Source organism: Apteryx mantelli, chromosome 3 (assembly GCF_036417845.1).
Source record: "Apteryx mantelli isolate bAptMan1 chromosome 3, bAptMan1.hap1, whole genome shotgun sequence".
Classification (NCBI taxonomy): domain Eukaryota; kingdom Metazoa; phylum Chordata; class Aves; order Apterygiformes; family Apterygidae; genus Apteryx; species Apteryx mantelli.
The window spans coordinates 77,898,791-77,913,740 of record NC_089980.1 but is presented as its reverse complement, the minus strand read 5'-3'; the positions used below and the strand labels follow the sequence as shown (position 1 = coordinate 77,913,740).

Genomic DNA, 14,950 nt, shown 5'->3' with positions numbered 1-14,950 from the left:
GATTTCACAGGAAATGGATTCATTACTACTGCTATGTTACCTTGCATTACTGTCAACACACTTTGTGTAATTATTAGGAATAATGTATTAAATGCTGTTCTTCATTTTATTATATTTTTTTCTTCCAAGTTGGCGCATACAAAGTGGGAACAGACCTGCTAGTGGAATTTGAATTCCGTACAACGCAAATGAATGGTGTTCTTCTAGGAATTAGCAGCCAGAAAATGGATGGGCTTGGCATTGAACTAGTAGATGGAAAAGTGAGTAATGAAGCATTTTTGGCTCTTTGTAGAGCTTGTTTTTAAAAACACAGTTTAAATGCTAGTTCACTGCCCCACTCTCAAGATATCTTTGTCCATATCAGGGCTCTCCTATATGCAGCATTTGCCACTTTCCATAATCAAGAGGTTTTTATACTTTTACTAAGATTTTCTAAAAGACACTGTAATACTTGAGCTTCCTAAAACTACAGCATCAGGACTGAAATCAGTGAGAATATTCAAAGCTGTGAGAAAAGGCTTTGCTATTAATACTGCTAGTTTCTTGTGTGTATCTTATTTCAGAGTAGTCCATCACTATAAAGAGCTCTTTTTTTGGGGGGGGGGGCAAAAACTAAGACAAAAATGGAAAAAATGACAAACTCTACAACAATTTTATGTATTTCCACTAACATTTATCTGAGTGACATAACCCAGACCCCAGTGAGACTGGTGCAAGGGCACAGCAATCCATCCAAATGGAGTTTGCTATTAAATCGAAGCTTTAGTTTAATCGAAGCTTTAAAATTGCATGAGCCAGCAATGTGCCCTTGTGGCCAAGCAGGCCAATGGGATCCTGGGCTGCATCAGGAAGAGTGTTGCCAGCAGGTCAAGGGAGGTGATTCTCCCCCTCTACTCAGCCCTGGTGAGGCCACATCTGGAGTACTGCGTCCAGTTCTGGGCTCCCCAGTACAAGAGGGATGTGGCACTACTGGAGCAAGTCCAGCGAAGGGCTACACAGATGATTAGGGGACTGGAGCATCTCTCTTATGAGGAAAGACTGAGAGAGCTGGGCCTGTTTAGCCTGGAGAAGAGAAGGCTGAGAGGAGATCTTATTAATGTGTACAAATATTTAAAGGGAGGGTGTCAAGAGGATGGGACCAGACTCTTTTCAGTGGTGCCCAGCAACAGGACACGAGGCAACGGGCACAAACTGAGACACAGACAATTCCATCTGAACATGAGGAAAAACTTCTTCACTGTGAGGGTGACAGAGCACTGGAACAGTTTGCCCAGAGAGGTTGTGGAGTCTCCTTCTCTGGAGATATTCAAAACACGCCTGGACGCAATCCTGTGCAACGTGCTGCTTGAGCAGGGGGGTTGGACTAGATGATCTCCAGAGGTCCCTTCCAACCTCAACCATTCTGTGATTCTGTGATTTAGTGTGTGCAATCAACAGAGCATGTTGATTTTAAATTAAAAAAGACAAAGATATAATAAAAATAAGCAAATAATACACATTTATTTTAAATCCATACTTCTTTTTTATGGGGCTGGCTTACCAAACTATGCAGAACTGTTTTGAGAACTAGCTCATTTTCATGTCTTGGTTTTCAGGTGATGTTTCATGTTGACAATGGCGCAGGCCGATTTTCTGCTACCTATGAGCCTGATGCACCAGGCAGCTTGTGTGATGGACAGTGGCACAAGGTTCTTGCGAACAAGATCAAACACCATTTAGAGCTGACTGTAGATGGCAGCCAGGTGGACGGTAACAGCCCAAACAGAGCCTCGACCTCAGCAGACACTAATGATCCTGTCTTTGTTGGAGGATATCCTGGTGAGCATTCAACACGCAAATAACTCTTTACTCATGCCCTAGCAACACTGCCTTGATAATGTCTAAATGCAATTAGGCCTAATATGCTAAAGTTGATGAATAAGAATATCCAAGTTTGTAGCAGTTGGCATGGATGCTCATTTTTGCATCCAGCTGCATTTTGGAACAAGAGTATTGCAGCACCAAGGGGATCTCACACATCCCCTGCCCATTCTAAAATACAGATGCTGTCACAGGGGAACAGGGACTCTTTCTGTCTCCTGTTCCCCCCCCCACACACACACACACACAACCTCCCTCTTAAATCTTTCTTTTTTTATAACCAATGGTTAGAGCATTTGGCAAATTTTAATTTAACTGAAGAACATGTATGTACTTTTATGGCAGGCGGGGGGAGGCTGTGTGGGTAAATAAGCCTGTAAAATATGCATTGAGGAATGTGAACAACAGCTTGTACGGAGAGGTAAGAGAACATCTATTTATGATAAATGTCTTTACAGAGTGTCTTGAGTCTGGTGGGTTTTTTACAGAAAAAAACAAAATTTGCTACTCCGTATTCTGGGAGTCCTAGAGAGAACTTGTTTCTAGCAGAGGTGAATGAATAAGATCCAGCACTAGGCTGAACTCTGTAACTAGCTTCATCTTCCACTATACTGGTAATGAATACTGGTATCTATCTATTCATGGACAATCAACAGGCTTATCTAATAGCATGTTACTTTCTAAAATCACAGTTGAGATGTTTGTAAACATGGCCAATTTCACTGTATTTATAATAATGCGTTCCTCTATCTTGAGAACAAAAAAGCTAAACGTGTTTGCAATTTATGTCTGATAGTGCATACTGAGGTCAAAAGCAAAACTGCTTTGGGGTTAATTCCTAAATGATCCTCTTGAAGTTGTTTTTCCCCCATACTAATCTGTGTGATGCAGTACATCCAAGAAACCTTCAACTTTTTAAAAAATATTCTTGATACTGAGATACGAGAGAATTATACTTCAGTCACAGTGACTGTTGATAAGGAGTGACAACTTTGTGACAGAAGAAAAGAAACCCTCTCTGGCAGTATTTTTACAACCAAACAGGCTTTTAACATAGGAGTTAATACTGAAGAAACACTGCAGATGGAGTTACTATCTTCTTCTGAACTGTATTTAGCAGAAAGAGGAACAAATTGAAGTAAAACTGCAGTCTGTACAAAACAAGCCTACACTTACATATGTTGAAGTGATACTCCTCTGTTGAGCCACAGCCACATGCCAAATTGTGAAATGGTTTAAAAAACTTACCATGGACATTTAACCATCTGACATTTGCCTTGCTGACTAGTCTAGCTCACCCAAGATTTGTTTTAACATTCCCAATACCTGAACAGCCACATATACCTGGCTGCTTTTTTTTTTTTTAATCAAACCATCAGAGAAATATTTTCATCTAGATTCTTCCCAACTATCCTTGCCTGAGACAGAGAACAGAAATGGGTCAGTCCAAGAGCTGTGACAGCTTTTCTATATATATATATATACAAATATCACAAATTTAAGTGCAGTATCAAGGGATCTTGTAAAATCAGTAAGGGTTATGTATTTTCCAGTCTACTTGAGGCATCGCCTGGCTTCATAAGCAGTGCAAAACAGTCGTAAACCAGCTAGAATTAGCTGGTGGCAAATTCCCTATGCAGAGAAACTTTCTGCCACCAGAAAGCAGGCAAGGATATCAATTCCTAGCTGTGCATACAGCCATTACCCATCTCCTGCTATCACCCTTCCTCGTGTAAGAAGGGACAGATGGGTTCAAGGTCAGAGGATGCACACGCTCCGTGAAACAGCGTGATGCTATGTCTAGTCAGTCCTCTATAGGTGTAAACGTCTTTGTGCAGCCCTTACTTGTATCAGTCATGTAGATTCGTACTGGAGTGCATGCCTGTAGCCACTTCTTCATTTGAAAGAGAACTGAAAAACAAGTTTGGCCATGAATTTCAGGCAGTAGAGAGAAAGACTTCCAGCTTCCCCATCAAATGAACCCTCACCTCTGCCCTCTGTTAGGACTAGAAGAATTCCCTCCTCCTTTAATGAATAAGATGTACTCAAATCCCTGGCTTTACCATCAGCAAGATTAATAAATATATAAAATTCAGTGTTTGAAAATTCTCAAAACCATTCCTTAAATGACACCTGATGTCCATACTGAGTGACTGTCTCATGATGTTAGGGCTAAAGAGAACTGCATCCATTTTGGCCTTCTTTTGCTCTGTTATTCTGTGGCTAAATAGAGGAGCAGTTGGAGATTTGCAGATGAGTATGTACTCATCATACACCATTTGTAGGTAGCAAGCTGGCATTTGACTACTTTGCTTAATTTCCTATATCATGTAACTGACTTAGATGGTTTACAACAGCAGTTTAAATGTGTTCAGATTCTGCCACTGTCATGCTGGGAAAGGAGAAGGAAAGATGACTGTTATCACTAACTCAAGCATATATCACATTCAGTCATAATGTTTGTCACTTTTTGAATAAAGAAGATAAACAGCAAATAAAAACACAAGAAATATTCCTGGGGAAGTCTGTTCTTCTGCAAGAGTCTTGTAGAACAAACTTAAGTATCAGCTCAAACTTACATAATTCTTTTTGCCTTTTTTTCCCCTCCTCTCTCAGATGGCCTGAACCAGTTTGGGCTGACCACTAACATCCGTTTTAAAGGATGTATTCGATTTCTGAAGCTCACCAAGGGTACTGCTAAACCTCAAGAGATTAACTTCAGCAAAGCTTTGGAGCTGACGGGCGTTCAACCGCTGTCATGCCCTGCAAACTAACATGGTATCCTTCAACTGATATGGGCCTGTTTGTATAAGCACCTCAGATTAAAAAAAAACAAACTATATATACAGTACATTCATAATAAAATGTCTTTATGCAAGTATTTTAGTAGCGTCTGTGGTATATTCAAATGGCTATTTCAACGTACCTCCCAAAAAGAAGGTAAGTACTAATCCTTTTTCCCCCCCCTCGTTAAGTGAATAAAGCAATAAGGAACTCTTTCATAACTCTTTCCTTGTAGCTTGAAATGGAATGTTTCAGCATCCTCTTGATGAGCGAGACTATATATTATGCAGGAACTGATATATAGCATTTGTTTGTGTGCATGCACACCTCTGTCCTTCATTAAAAACAGGCATATTAACTTACTTCAGAAAAGTTTGCTATCATCATTGCCAAGAGCTTATAGAAAGTTTTTCTGATCATAATATCTCCCATGAAAATTTTGCTGAGAAAATTCTGAGTTTTATGTATTTTCTGTGGCTGTTGTCATGCTATGACCACGGAATCAAGTCCAGGGAAGGGAAATGTTTCTGCTCGCTCAGTTTGTTTGGTGTTAATGGGGAAAATAGATTGCACCTAAAATCCTTGATATACCGTTTGAACAGCACTGGATTTTAATGCAGTTTATGTTGTTCGGTGTTTGGAGATATAGTCTCTAACGGAAAGAGTAAAACCAGGTTCTACTCATTTATCTAGAGACATGGTTTTAAATGGTCCTTAGTGAAAATGTTTGATACTGCCCCCCATTACTACACATTATATAGAAGCTACACATAGCAAAATTCACAAGCAAAGTTTATAAAGGAAAAGCAAGAGCTGACACTGTTGCATTACAACAAGAATGCAGGTGAAGCAGGAGAACCCCAGAGCACATATCGTTATGCTCTTCTGTCCCTTTTTTAATCAAAACCTTAATGTAAAAGCAGCTTCAAAAGCTGAGCTGTAATATTTCTGCTAATGCTCTCAGTAATCTGTGAGGAATTTTGAATGCAGAAGCCAGCTCAGATCTTCAAAAAAAAAAAAATTTGCTCTGTAGATAGCTGGTTCTCAGGTCCTCACTAAAATGCCAAATCCCGGTGATTTTCCTCAGTGCTTGATATATTTTAGCTGGCGATTTCATAGCCCTCCTAAGTGGAGATTATCTTTTCTATGGATTCTCTTTTTTCCGTAATTGCTAGACTCTGCCTTTGCAAAGGTTATCCTTGGACATGCAGAGAACATACAGTACAAATGTAAAAACTACATCCCCAATAACAACACATAAAAAAACCTAGCAGCCTACATTCAGCAGTAAAGTAGCAAAACCATGTGATTAACAGGAAAGTGATTTTTTTTTTCCCCCCAAGTGAGCCTTGAATACACTTTTTCAGAATTTCTGATATGACTGGAAAAAAGGATACCCACACAATCTGTCCTGCCAGAGAGTGCTCCTGCAGGATGCCTTTGTTTTTTTATAAACAGGCTCTTTGGCATACATTTTTTCCTCCAAGCTACCAAGGAAAAAACCTTACATGGGAAAACTACATTAAAAACATGGTAATAAATATATATATTGTCATTATTAATGATTTGGAGATTCTAACATTCATCAGAGACACCTGAAGAAAAACAGCTAGCTCCTCTGAGGCACTGAAGTAATTGACTTTATCAAATATTCTAGTTTTCACTTGGAACTATCGTCTTTAATGTTAACAAACAGTTAATGGAGCGCAATGTTACGCACATTCAAAGTAGTAAGAATTAATAAAGCATGCAAATATAGTGTCTCACCTTTTCCAAATGTGACTAGCAAACACACTGTAAAATATTCATGTGTTTCAATTTTATTCATTCTTTTTATGTCCCTTTTATTTCCTTCCCTCATCTGTATAACATTTTAGGGTATTTTGAAGCTACTCAAGAATAAGCTAAAAGACCTCAAATCCAGCTGAGGATTTCCAAATTTATTGAAAAATATGAATAAATGAAACCTCAATGCTCTTGTGCTGAGGGACACATATTATTGTCATATATTTCATGCAATGCACAGAACAGCCAAGCTATTTGGCCCATTAAGCCCATAGATATCACCTAGTTTAGAGACATATTTCCTCAGACTCTAGATTCTACTCAGCATGCTAGATTCCTTTTAACATGAAAGTGCTTACAATGTTTCATACCTTTTCAGACTTAAAGACACAGGGGAAATTCAGACAGACTAGAATGCTATGGGTTAAATAAATACCATACCTTCCTTCAGAGGCAGGAAATTGTCACTGGTCCAATCAGCACTGTATCAGCAAAGGTCTTTCACATAACGATGTCTTTGCCTCAGAAAGAAATATTGAAGCTTCTGCACAAGAGAACTGGAAAGAGAAAAAGAAGAGAGGCCTTTTATGTTCTGTGCTCTGTTGAATTATTTCTCCCTTGCAAGCCCTTGCAGGAATGTGCACTGTCCCTTGTGGGGCAGAGCAAAAACAATGAAACAATGTGCATAACTACATTTCTTGAACTTTTGGGTGGAAAGAATCAACCAGCTGCTGTCCTCTGCTAAATGAAATAAATTCTGTGGGCTGAAATGCTTCAGCAAATTGCCAAGATACAAAGAAACCAAAAATTGCCAGATTTGTCTTTGTAGTTCTTTGGGTGGATGCATAAAGTTCTGTTAGTAAAGTTTTCTGCCTTTGCAGATTCAGTAGAATATGAATGATCCCAACTCTCTGCTATTACTTTTTGCCATACAACAGATTCATAGATTGATAGATTCCAGATAAAGTCTAAAACTACTTGGAATTAGCAGGTTTTGAGCCTCAGAGCCATATTCAAACTGCTAGATACAGACTACATCATTGCTGACTGTGCCAAGTGTGATGTCATATCTTCCCAATTCAAGACTGCAAACTAATACACATCTGCAACGCACAAGTATTTAAACCCTTATTTTGATCGATTTGTTGCATACAGAAGTCTTTGCTGCCTTTTTTTCCCCTTTGTGTAAATAGTCTTCACTGCCATCCTTCAAAACTAAAAACTTCACATCCAGGTATTTTTAAAATCATCGTCAAGACTGACCTGGCTGACTGAGGTAGCTTTTAGACATTTATGACTTACTTACATTCCCTCTGTGAAGAGAAAAAAAATCTCTGTTAATCTCTCACTTTAGGCATCCTGCTGCGTTGGAAAAAGTTGTCTTTTTGATTTCAAATGCACCCAGTTTTCAACTTAAACTCTTTTTTTAAAGGCAAATACACTTGTTCTTTCATCAAATCATGCTTTCAACTCTTTACAGGTACTTCCAAATGGAAAAACAGATTTTTTGCTGCCTTATTGTTGTCTAAAGAGAAATAAGAAAAACTTAAGATATTTAAAAATCCAAACCATTTTTCCTGGCCCTTTTTTTTTTTTTTTTTTTTTTTTAACATGGAAACATCAGGAATGCCAATTTCAGCTTTCCCTTGTTCAGCTACAGAGCTCCTGGCAGATCGCAGATGCCTGTGAGGGGTTTCTCAGAATATACAAGGAAAATTTTTCACTGACCCGTTTCTGACCAACAACAACAAAAAAAATTATGCCATGTTTCATGAGAATGTTTCTACTGAAGAACCAAACCCCACAAAAGTTCCCTCTTTTTCACAGACATCAATTTTTTAAATCTTTAAAGAAGACACTGCAGTTTTCAGTTACCTGAGATTTTATGAAAGCCTATAAAACTGCTGAAAATATCCTGCGCAAGGAAAAATATTATTTTCAGAGCAATTTAATAGGATGCCATAGCTGGACCATTGGATTTTTAACTTAAGATTTTTCTTCCTGTCATCTAAGTTTTCTAATGTCAGAACACTGCCAGTTCTTCAGTCATCCATCCAGTTTTACAGTGTGTATACAAACTGAATGTCTAGTGTAAATATGCAAGAGAAAACATCACTTTTACTAATTCATTCTTCATAAATACGTACAAAGCCATCCAGACTTCTCTGTAAAAAATATCCCTGATGTATACTTCTGATGTGTCATGCAGTGCAGGTGAGACAAAACCCAGAATTCTTCAGTCTACATTTTTCTGTGCTATTTTTCTTCATTCTTGAGAGTACAAATAAATTCTTCGGGTGACTGAAGTCCCAGGTGATTCCTGATGTGAGGCATCTATTTTTAACTCCAAACCCAAACTTTTTCTATTTCAAGCTTAGTAGAAAAGGTAGCAAAAATGACAACACTTCAGAAAGTAAAGCAACTAGCTTAAGCAAAGAAAGAAAATCATGGGGAAAAAAACTCCTACAGTCAGTTTTCTCCTACCCTTTTCAGGCTCCCACTGGGACCAGCATAAGAACCTTCAGCTCAAATCTAAAACAGTCTCATAATTGTCACTTGGCTACAGACTTATTTATTTTTAAGCAAACTGCAAAAAACTTTTCTAATGCTAGCATCACCTCTTCTTTCCGTTCTTTTTCAAAAGGATGTTTGAGTACAAAATTAAACAAATGTTTTCTGTTTTTCCTTGTCTTAGACTGTAAGAATAACAAAAGTGGATGGCTAGAAATTCAAAAACTAACTTTTATGATATATGATATTATGAAATATTCCATAGAGCTGAATAATCTGCTGTAACATCTCCCTTTTTAATCATAATTTATTCTGACAACTTCTGTACTTCTAGTTGGCATAAGCGAGGAAGGATGACAGGCAGCTGAGGCCCTAGAGTAGCTAAATTTCCTGTGGTTTTCTTCATTATGATTCTGTACTACAATAGAACAGGAATTTGATTTAAATGGCCAAAGGCCTCATTCTTTCACAGAGTTTCATGTCAATAGAGTGGCTCCCTGTGAAAGGATGAACTGCCTACATGTGTGCCCATCCCTCTCCACTGACAGAAAATAACACTTAGAGTGATGTAGGCTCCTAACTTAGGTCCCTTTGGGCCATCAAGTTAGGTGGAATGAATCTGGACTCTTTCCTCTACAACTTTAAATGATTTGAAGTTAAAGTTTTCTTAAGCACTGAAATGCCTAGAGGAGAAAATGTAAGCCAGTATAGACTGATGTCTCTGTAGTGTCAATGTTTGTACCACTTTATTGCACTTGAAGATTCTGCAAAGATCCAAATGCTGCAAGTTATCTCTAGTATTTCCTCTTTCCCCCTTGTTCAAGCAATCCCGCTATTTCCTTCCTCTTTTAAAAATTGTACTTTTATGTTTAACTCCCTTGATGGAATGCCATCTTCCCTCTTATTTTTTTTCTTGACTGTGAAGTGGAACTGCCTGGCAGAGAATTGAGTCCTGCAACTGAGATGGGAATATTAATCTTCAGGTGGAAAGAAATATTGTTGCTTGGAAACAAAAGATGTCATCTCAGTCTTTTGTTATTGATACTTCAAATGGCCAGAGGAACTAATTCCAGATAAACACAACAGGCTCTTATATTCACCATATCTGCAAATTCCATTTCCTGGCTCCTACTGCCTGAGAATCCAAACGATGAGGCTGATCCATCAATTAAGACAGCAGGGCTGCATGTCCAAACTGTGCCAATAATCAAGAAGCAGCAAACATAGGTCATTGCAGAAGCAGCAGACAGCAGACAGCCCCGCTCGCACTCTGGGGGGTTTGTTTCATGTGATGTCGCTGCTAAAACCTTTCTTCCCAATTAGACTTGCAGAAAGCCAAGCTGGTAGTTCTGCCAAAATTTGCAATGGCACCCAGTGTTATTATTTCTTTTAACAGTGCCATTAGTTGCAACTCTGCAAATGCAGTAAACCAAAGAGACAATCAATCAAGGGAAATAATGAATTTAGGGACTGCTTGTTTAAACATGATTCACAAGATAAACAGTTTAAATCTTTTGGAATAACTCAGGCAGTGATTTTTGCTTTTTAAGCACATTTGTAGAAAGGGTAGCATTCATCACACTGTTGTGTTACTGTTTAAATGAACACAATCAAATATAGTGACAATCATGCCACCTTGGAGGATGCCGAGTCCTCAATCCCTCATGTTTTTAGTGATTTAATTAACTTAACTAATATTCAGCACTTGCTTCAACAGGATGCTCAAGATTACACTGCATGAGGTCCTGAAACACAACTATTATTTCACTTACATTCTAATAGGGTTCCTTTAGGGGGATAATCATGGTATGCTTTTTCTACAACTTTTCCAAAATTCCAATATCTAGGCTTTATATTATACCAAATACGTAATGAAATATTTCACTAACAGGTGGCAATTTGGGGATTGTTGACCTAGACTGAATATCCAACTATATATGAAGCATATATTAAAATTTGAGTTTTAACTTTTAATGCAGCATATAATTTTATTCATGTCAAACTTTTCCAACTGAAATGCCCATATATTAGCATTCACACACTGCTTGATCACTGACTAGCTTTCAAGTTACACTTGATTGAATACAGCATAACCCTGCCTTAGAGAAAAAATTTTAAAAAATCTATATATGTTCAACTGCATGAAAAATTTCAAATCCAGGTAATACCAAACATTACTAGCTATACAGACCTATCTGACCAAACCACTCATCTGAAATTTTCAGAACAGTTTCCTCAAGAAACTCCTGAGCTCTTCCTCATAAAAACAACCTCCCCATAAATCTGAGATGCAAGCACAATCACTTCAATGTCTGTCACAGAGAACTGCAGCTTTCTAAGAAATTTTAACCTTACATTTGCAATTCCCTCAAGCTGTTTTCTTTAACAGCTGCATTATTGCTACTATGCAGTCTATTTTGACAAACTGAGCAAATTTCCCTATTAAGTAACACCTGATTTAACAAAGGGGGTGAATTTCACTAGAATAGCTGATTATACTGGTTAAGAATTCACTGATGTTAGGGCAAGTAAAAAGACTCTTAAGTAACTTCTGATTGCTGTTACAAAACCACTGTCTTGGGGAAAGTCTCAAGGTAGAAAAGTCAGGGTACTGATAACACTGTATCACATCGCTACTAGATCAGGGTCAGTTTGACAGAAGAGTCTCCTCCTCAGATAAAAACTACCTGCGACAATGAGCTGCCCTGAATTAGAAAACCCAGTTTTCATCTCGCACTGCATATGGCTAGTGCACACTGAAAGGAAAGGTTATAACGTGCGAAACACTGAAATCAGGTCTAGATGTAAGATTATAATAAATTCATATAGCCACGTGAACATCTTTGAGAAGGAAATATGCAGGTCAGGAATGACAGTATAGCAGGGCAGAGAAAGCGGTAGCCACAGATGGCAGGACTTTAATTGCAAATCCACACCAGTTCCAGATACAAAATGGCTCACAGTAGTTTCATGTTTCTGGCTTTTCTCATGTAAATAAAAAAAAAAAGAAAATGTACTATAAAATGCTGCTCAAAGTGTCTATATAGTCTCTACTGTGCTGCTTGCATCTTCTGAAGATCACAACTGTTCAACCACAAGCTAATGGTTATGGGTACAGGTAGGTTTTTTGATAGTGGTGGGGGTTTGGGGTTGTTTTAATTATCATGGGCCATAAAATTCAACACTGCTTCTCACAGTACTAAGCTGCTTAGTGCCCATCCCATAAAGGGATAGCTGGGGTGGGGGGGGGGGGAGTAGACATTTCACCTGAGAAACCAAAGTAAAGGCAACAGTGCTGCATTCCAGTTACATTAAAGGAAGCTTAGTAGTCATCACTGACTGAAATCCAACACAGCCACCTTAAAACCTTGTGAGGCAAAATTTAAATAGACACAATGAGCTGAATTTGCATCCATACCAAAGCTCTTAGGCCAAGTTTGCAAGACGCTAATATAACTTCAGTGCAAGACAAGGGCAAGCATGGTCACATGATGCACAATCACACCACTGTATACATCGTCTAAAAGGCGTGCGTTGTTTTAAGCATCCAAGCAGTTGCACAGTTAACGGCAGTACCAGTACTACTCTCAAATACCAGTAGGCAGGGGCACATTGTGTTTTAAGTTTCTGAAATGTTATTCCATAAAAGACACTGGATGTTGCTGCTACTTACAAACTGTTACAAGTGCTAAAGCAGATGGCAAATTTACTTTACCATTTAGCTGCCTAGTCCATGGACCATTTCCTATTATTTTTCCCTAAGCATTTCTGAAATAAAAAATTCTCCAGGGGGATGGGACAACAGCTTCCTCCCTTCCTCTCCAATTAAGTTGGTTTAGTTCCTTCTTTTTACTGCCATTTTTCTCTTCCATGGTGTTTTGGGGAAGCCATTTCCCTTTCACTCTGTGGTGTGCCATCTTCGTTACATCCTGTTTTGTGGCATATGAGAATTGACAGCTTTGATGATCTACACCTCAGTCACCTTAGTAATGACAACAAGTTTCTTTCTTCCCAGAGATATTACATTTTCCAATTTTTTGAAGTATTAATTGCAAAACAGAAAAACAGTTTGGCTACTTGAGTTTCTCTACCACATCACATGATTTGGGGGCAATCAAGAGATCAAATATGTCTTTTCCTGTACTGTGGGGCATCCTCTGGAAAGAGATGTGGAATGGCTCAGCTCTAGAGGAAACAGTTTGCAAAGAAAGCACCAACAACCAAAAAAAGAAACCAACTACACAGTAGAAAGGACCTGAAGAGGCCACCTAGCTTATCCTCTCCTTTTTGCAGGGCTATGGCCTAGCCAGTAACTTCCCGTTTGTGTTTGTACTCAGGGTTTCTCCTTTGACAATGTCTTTCCCAAATAGACATCAGCAGTCCATGTCCAAACATAATAAATGTTCCAGTGGGGTGAGGGTCAGGGAAAAGAGGAAGAAAAGCTGGGTAGTTTATATGCTTGCTGCCCCTGCTTGCAGGGATTCTTTAACTCCTGCTCTTTAAGTAATTCCAACTTTCGACAGATCTCCCTCTGAGCCAGTTCAATACAACAGGCATAACAGCTCTTCAGTTTTGTAGCTGGTCAAATGCAGGCACACTTCAAGATAAGGGCAATTTTATAATCCTGCTTCATTTATCAAACCTGACATGTACCGCACATTATGATTTCCATGTAATGGTTTGACTGTAAATTTACTGTCAGCAAGATCCTTTTATATGCATTCAAACTAATTTACTTCTCACTGATCAAATCCTAACTTGTAATTTGCTTAAATGCACAGCCTAAATTGACTAAATCAAATGCACTTGCGCAAACTCAATAAACAGAACCATCACCCACTGAAATAAGCAAGTTCCTAAGAGCATCAAATGCTTCCTTACGCTGGAAGAGCTGGCTCAGGAGCCCACCACCACTCCAACTAATGACCATGTTTCTCACTAGATATCATTAGCTAGTCTCTAACAGATGTAGATGTAGTTTATAGAGACCTACAGTTAGGCCTCTATAAACTTTTTTTTTTTTTTTAAACAGAATTGCAGGAAGGATACATAGCTTTATCAAGTACAGCAACCAAAGCTCATTTTCCAGTGTAATGAAAAGGAACTAGTAGAGAAAGATGCACTTAAATATCCCTGCTAATGCATACATTAGCTAAGCCATAGTCATTCTTAAAGGTCTCAACCATCTAGTATACTGTATCCATTTACTGAGAAGGTCATAAAATTATAAGAGCACTGTGTCAGTACATGTTTTTTATGGCAGTGCAAATTTGCTTGAGTCACACTGATCTCTCTCCAGCTTAGTGCTCAGACAGGGACATTGATTTGCAATTGAGAAGTAACCATTAAAAAAGTAATACACTCCCATCAGTCAAGAGTGCCTTCTGTCTTTTAATGAACTACATCCAAACCAGGATCCTCCTGAAATGGATGGGAGATCCTATCAATCAACTCTACAACAATTTACTCCCAAGTATTTCAGTAATATAACTTATTGCAGTGACTTTTTAACTTAAACACAATGGTGGCATTAGCAATGGAAGCCAGCATCTAATATTTTTCACTACCTTAAGAAAACCTGTATTTGTTCAATAGCATTCAGAGTTGCATGCTTATAGATAATAACATCTGAATAATGCAAGTTACACCACAAAAACCAATAGTTGTTCTAACAAGAGGAATGAAAGATACAGGGCACTATGGCTACACTAAGTATTCTTGTTAGACTTTACTACCATTGGTACATCTTCAAGATATGATGCGGGGGAGGGGTATTTATTTTTTAAACAGCTGGAACATTCAATTTCAGTTCAAGTTTCAAACTGTAATTTAAGTATCTAGCTGCCATGAGGAAAAAAAAGTGTTACAAAAGTTAATAAAACAGTACAAATATTCTATGCTGATTTGTGTAAAATAAACTGAAATATATCACTAGAGCTGAAAGTCTTAAACTAGCAGACTAATTTTTGTAACAACCGGGAAGTGTTTTTATACAAGCAATTAATGAAAT

At 38.3% G+C, this 14,950-nt stretch overlaps 1 protein-coding gene across 1 annotated transcript in view; it reads left to right on the top strand.

Annotated features, from left to right (window-relative positions):
- Positions 1-4,741, top strand: part of LAMA2 (laminin subunit alpha 2) — a 387,138-nt gene extending 382,397 nt beyond the window's left edge. Inside the window, exons 64-66 of the mRNA XM_067294582.1 lie at positions 130-260; positions 1,596-1,818; positions 4,477-4,741. Coding sequence (XP_067150683.1) covers positions 130-260; positions 1,596-1,818; positions 4,477-4,634 — 512 coding nt within the window. The 3' untranslated portion in view covers positions 4,635-4,741. The remainder of the gene's footprint in view (positions 1-129; positions 261-1,595; positions 1,819-4,476) is intronic.
- Positions 4,742-14,950: the final 10,209 nt, after the last annotated feature.